At 38.1% G+C, this 6,634-nt stretch overlaps 1 protein-coding gene across 1 annotated transcript; it reads left to right on the forward strand.

The window, feature by feature from the left end:
• The first annotated feature begins 3,037 nt into the window (after positions 1–3,037).
• Positions 3,038–6,131, forward strand: LOC131805885 (membrane-bound alkaline phosphatase-like). Its single transcript, XM_059129645.1, has 3 exons — positions 3,038–3,173; positions 4,456–4,799; positions 4,867–6,131. Exons 1-3 carry the CDS (start codon positions 3,098–3,100, stop codon positions 6,085–6,087), a joined length of 1,641 nt encoding a protein of 546 aa, XP_058985628.1. The 5' UTR covers positions 3,038–3,097; the 3' UTR covers positions 6,088–6,131.
• The last annotated feature ends 503 nt before the right edge of the window (positions 6,132–6,634 follow it).

Below are 6,634 nucleotides of genomic sequence, written 5' to 3' on the forward strand. Positions count from 1 at the left end.
AAATCCGTTAAAAATTCTGTTAAAATCTTAAAATTACCGAGTGTAGCCGTATATTAGGGTCTGTACAACGACGTGGACCTGCATAGGCAACTTTTGTCACAAGCTATTACAATATTCAAATGCGAAACTTGAAAAAAAATCTCTTTATAATGTAGCTAAAATCATCAAAATACCGAATATAGGGAGGTACCATGGGGGTATAAAACGTGGACCTGCACAGACAAATTTCTGGCATAGGCTGTAGTATCCATTATGAACTTCAAATACCAAATTTGAAACAAATCAGGCGAATAATATCGCAAAAATCATCAAAATTCCGAATATCGGAAATTACCGTTATATGGGGGCTATACGAAGACGTGAACCTGCACAGACAATTTTTTGCCATAGCCTGTAGTATTCATTACGAACTTCAAATACTAAATTTCAAACAATTCCGGTGAATAATGTCGCTTAAATCACCAATGCCGAAAATAGGGAGGTACCATTATATGGGGACTATACCAAAACATGGATCTACATGACCCATTTTCAATAGTAAAAGTCCTGCAGACATAATATACATTTGAGTAAAATTTTATCAACCTTCTTCATTTCGTTCGGAAGCTAGAGTGATTTCGAAAGAAGGTTAGGTTATACTGGTTAGATAAAACAAGTAAAAAAGCAGTAAGTTCGGCCGGGCCGAACTTTGAATACCCTCCACCATTTGGAACGAATTAGAAAATATTCAAAAAAATAAAATCCATTGAAAATTCTGTTAAAACCTTTAAAATACCTAATATCGGTAGGTGCCGATATATGGGGGCATATACGCTATTGTGGACCTATATAGACAAATCTATGTCTGGGGGTAAAGTACTCACAAGGAACACCTTGTGTGGATTTTCAGATAATTCCATTGGGAAATGTGGCTAAAATCATCAAAATCTCGAATATCGGGGGTACCGTTATATGGGAGATATACGATATCGTGGACCTATATAGACAATTCTTTTAGTGGGGGTAAAATGCCCACAAGGGACTCATTTTGTGGAATTTCAGACAATTCCATTGAAAAATGTGGCTAAAATCATAAAAACACCGAATATCGGGGGGTACCGTTATATGGGGGATATAGGATATCGTGGACCTGTATAGACAATTCTCTCTCAGGGGGTAAAGTATACACAAGGAACTACTTGTGTGGATTTTAAGACAATTCCATTGAAAAATGTGGATAAAATCGTCAAAATACCAAATATCGGGGGTACCATTATATAGGGGCTATACGATATGGTGGACCTATATAGATAATTCTCTTCCGAGCTATAAAGTTCCCACAAGGAACTCCTTGCGTGGATTTTCCGACAATTCCGTTGAAAAATGTGGGTAAAATCAACAAATTACCGAATATCGGGGGGTACCGTTATATGGGGGCTATTCGATTTCGTGGACCTATACAGATAATTTTCTTTCAAGGGATAAAGTACTCACAAGGAACTCCTTGTGTGGATTTTCAGATCATTCCATTAGAAAATGTGGCTAAAATCATCAAAATATCGAATATCGGGGGGTACCGTTATATGGGGGCTATACGATGTGTGCAAAATTTTAGCTTCCTATCCTTATTCGTTTTGACTATAGCGTGATTACAACAGAAGGACGGACAGGGCTAAATCGTCTTAGAATTTTACGCTGATCAAGCATGTATATACTTTGTTGGGTCTAAAATTAATATTTCGATGAGTTACAAACGGAATGGCGAACTTAATATACCCTCCATACTATGTATGGTGTACCATCCACATCACATTCAATATTTCCAGACATTAATAATTCGAATGCATTCCTTTAAATTTTTTACCATTTGCAGCCTATTTGGCATACTTTTAACAAGTTTTTTCGTATAAGATAGGTTCAAGTTTTTGTCATTCTTCCAACAAAGCTGTCTCTGTAAGATATGGTATGCTGGCGGATTTTTCCATCGAGGTAGCTCCATAAAGAGAGGTAGAGAACGCAACTTTCCTTCTGGTACCTCCCCGACAAGGAGTCCAAGTTTTTAATAACCAAAACTATTAAAAAATCCGAAATAAGCATCCGATTCTCTTTATATTTCACACATCACAATATATTTATTATTCCAAGGTCTGGTGGGAAGATGGAATATATGGGTCCACTCCTTCTGGTACTTCCCCCACAAAGGGTCAAAAATTTAAGTATCCGTGAAGCTCATAAAACGCAAATTAACATCCGATACCATTCAGACTTGGTACATTTTAATATTTCCATCAACACAAGATCTGTTTGGTAGAGATCGAACCATTTCTTGTGGTACATCCCCCATATAAGGTTAAAGATTTCGAAAACCAAAAGGCTAAAAGAGAGCGAAATAAGCATGAGATTCTCTTTATATTTCACACACACAAACATTTTTTCTAATACAAGATTTCTTGTGAAGTAGCCGAATTTTTAAACTTGAAACTAAATAGGAAGGACAAGATCGTCCTAAACACTGGCGCCCAATGTTCACGGTTTACGAAAATGTTTTATTTTTTATTTTTATGCTGGATTTGATTTAATACAGCCAGAGTACTTATATGAAGACTACTTTATTGGAAGACTATTCCAAACATATACTGTGTCACTTTAAAATTTAAAATCGAACACTGACCTAATGTAATCTACCCACTGACCAATAGAATATTGTCTAGTCCATCTCATAAACCGTCGGCAGCAGACAATCGCATCTTCTCTCAAAAACCCCCTTCGGTCAAAAGAAAACCTATTAAAAATGTGTCTTAATCTTAACGAAATGGAAAATAGAAACATTTCTAAAATTTCAAAAAAAAAAAAACAACTTATTTCAATTCTTATCTCTGAAAATACCCAAATGCACACACAGACATACTATTTACAAATACCCAAGACGAGAAGGTATCGGTCGGGCCGGCAGCATCAATGAAATTTTTTTTTTTGTTTTGAAAATTTCTTTTCGTTTTTTGACAAACAAATCGACTATAAATAGCTGTCACTGGGAATCACCAGGCGTCAGAGTTAAAGTAGCGTTTAAACTGCAAACATAAACCGCAACGGTTTAAAAAAAACACACACAGTAAAAATGTTGAAAACATTTAGTCAAGTGCTGACAATCCTGTTAGTATTAGGGATCAGCTGGCGAATGGGACACTGTGGAGGTGAGTGATTGAGAAGGATTAAGAAAACCACGATGTGGTTTCATAGTGTTTAAAGTAGTGTGGCTTAGATGTTTGTGTGAAATTTGTGAAAAAATCTGAGGTTGTTTGTGTAGAAGGGCAGGAAAGGCTAAAAGGCCACCCTCCTACCAATAACCTTAGATTTTGTTCAAAAAAAAATATTCGCCGTCTACCTACCGATGACCAAGGATAGCAAGTTTGACGTACAAGTTTAAACAGAATGAACGCATTGCGTTACGTGTCGTGTATAGTGTTTAAAGGTGGAAATACATAAGCTGTTTGGCACCATGCCATGGCATACTAATGTCAAATTAAAAGAATTCGAGTGCGGCTCTGAAATTTTTTTATTATGTGTCACTAAATATGCAATGCCATTCTGCTGTAGTAAGGTGAGAATACATAAAACGCTGGTTTAAGTCATCGGCTGGCTTCTTCGTAGGGGAACAAAGGAGCTTTAGGTTGACTTAGTTTGCGGGCCCATTCTCACCTTCATAACCTTAAAGTAAAACTATTTTTTGATTGTTCTGGGGCTGGATTTTTGTCCCGAGAAAATGATTTGCCAATTCTCACTAAAAGAACTGTCAATTATCCTCTCTCGAATCGCTCTCAATTGCATCGAATCGATGCTCAATTTGCACCAATTGTTTCTTTTTTGGTCAATTATCCTCTCTCGAATCGCTCTCTCAATTGCATCGAATCGATGCTCAATTTGCACCAATTGTTTTTTTTTTTTTTTTTTGGTAACCAGACAGACCCTTCTTTACTAGTTTTCTATTCGCAAGACTGGGCAAAGTAAGCCCTGATTTATGCTTGGCAAGTTTCCTATAGCAATTTTGATCGTTATCTTTTGAACTTGCCTATTTCATTTATACAAGGAATTTATTTTCAGCAATTTCCTATCCCTTGCCTTTCTGTCATTTTTTTTTTTATATTTATGTATAAATATAAAATCACAAAAAGAACTGCCAATACGGGCATTTTTTCTAATTCCATTCCCCTCTTTCCAACAAACAAAGAATTGCCTGCAAAAAATCTTGACTAACATAAATTTGGACTGATACTCTCAGAGCGAATTTCACACTTCTCTCATTCACTAGTGTTGCCATTTTAAAATGTGTCACAGGTATGTTACTACATGGCAAAACATCAAAATGGTTATTTTGTTAAAGGTAGCAGGCCACAACACAAATTTATGTGGAAACTCTCTGTTTATTTATTTTATTTTCATATTTTGATTAATTTTCTTTTCCCCCTTCTCTTACAGTCATTTCCTCGTTGGATGATAACACTGAACACGATCATCGCATGCATCCCACCTTTAATTTCAAGCCCGTCGATCGTCTATACAAAAGAGCCATGCCTATGTTGAAATTTGACTCATCCAAGCCGGAGGAAAAATATTTGGAATTCTGGAATGATGTTGGCCAAGATATACTCAGTCAACAATTGGCCAGTAAATCTCTGCTCAATACAAATATGGCCAAAAATGTGATAATGTTTTTGGGTGATGGCATGTCCATACCAACCATAACGGCCGGACGTGTGTATCTAGGTGGAGAAGAGAAGCAATTTACATTCGAAAAGTTTCCATATATTGGGTTGAGTAAGGTAATGAAAAACAACAAAAATAATCAAATTTATAAAACAAATCTAACGAAAAAATGTCCTCCCACAGACCTATTGTGCCAACTCCCAGGTGGCTGATTCAGCCTGTACAGCCACCGCCTATTTGGGTGGTGTCAAGGCCAACTATGCCACAGTGGGTGTTACCGCTGCCATTGAGTTGAATGATTGCCGGGCTCAAAATGTCACAGAACATCATGTCCATTCCATTGCCGCATGGGCCCAATCCCAGGGTATGGCCACCGGTCTGATTACCACTACGACAGTAACTCATGCCTCTCCCGCCGGAGTTTATGCCCATGCAGCCAATCGTAATTGGGAAAATGATGCTGAAATTCTCAAAACCAACAATGATCCTACCGAGTGTCAAGATATTGCCACCCAATTGATTTACAATGAAGTTGGCCGCAAACTCAATGTCATACTCGGTGGTGGTCGTGAAAACTTCCTGCCCACCTCACAGCAGGGTAAACGTTTAGATGGCCGTAATTTAATCAAGGAATGGCAAGACAGCCATGGTTCCAAAGCAGCCTACGTGGAGACCAAGGAACAACTGCGAAATCTACCCAAAGACACAGAACGGGTTATGGGTCTGTTTGCCAACAACCATATACCTTATCATCTGGATGCCGATCGTTCCGTTATACCCAGTCTCAAAGAAATGGTTGAACAGGCTTTGGAGAGCTTGGAAAAACAAAGCAATGGTAAGGGTTATTTCCTTTTTGTGGAAGGTGGACGCATTGATCATGCCCATCACGATACCTTGGCTCTGAAGGCTCTCGATGAGACGGCTGAATTTGACAAGGCCATTAAATTTGCCCGCCAACAAACCTCTCAAGATGACACACTCATTGTTGTAACATCCGACCACTCCCACACCATGTCCGTGGCCGGTTATTCAAGTCGTAAAAATGATATTTTTGGTATCAACAATGGCCAGTTGGCTTTGGATCAGCTACCCTATGCCACATTGTCCTATGCCAATGGTCCGGGCTATGAAAATAATGTTTTGAAAGCCGGTGCTGGGTTGAAGAGGAAAAATCTCAAGGAGATCAATATGAAGCACAAAGACTATAAATTTCCCACAACAGTCCCCTTGGAATCGGAGACACATGGTGGTGATGATGTTGCTGTGTTTGCAAGTGGTCCCTTTGCCCATCTTTTTACGGGGGCATATGAACAGAATTTCATACCTCATGCCATGGCGTATGCCTCGTGCTTGGGTTCCAAGCGAACCGCCTGCCATGATGGACTTCATAGACAGAGGCAATAATATAGTTTAGCTAAGAAAGGGTGGGTTATTGTAAGTGATGTATTAAAAAGCATGTAAGGCTATCGTGTTAGTTTTTAAGATTAATTTTAAGCATTACCAATAAGTTGTTAATTTATTAAAAAAAAGTAAAAACAATTAAAATGCAAAAACATTTATGTTTTTGCCTAAATCTAAAATATTTGATTTGATTTGATATTTCAGCATTACAACATTAGCTTAGAATACCTCGGGAGAGACATTTAGGGTGAAAATACATAAAGCGCATATTTGGCTGGCTTAAGTCATCGGCTGGCTTCTTCGTAGATGAACAAAGTATTAGGTATTAGGTTGACTTAGTTCGATTTTGGCCCTAGGCTCCTTTGTTCATTTCCGAAGAAGCCAGCCAGATGTATTCCCACCTTTATTTTTATCAGCTACTGAAGCCAGGAAGAGACCATTGTTATAGTTTGAATGAGTTTATCCGGTATTATTTTGAGAATATATAGCAAAAACGGTCTGCAACCAGCATACCAGGTTTTGAACCATTCTGCGAACGACTGAAATGGTT

Source organism: Musca domestica, unplaced genomic scaffold, assembly GCF_030504385.1.
Source record: "Musca domestica strain aabys unplaced genomic scaffold, Musca_domestica.polishedcontigs.V.1.1 63, whole genome shotgun sequence".
NCBI classification, from domain to species: domain Eukaryota; kingdom Metazoa; phylum Arthropoda; class Insecta; order Diptera; family Muscidae; genus Musca; species Musca domestica.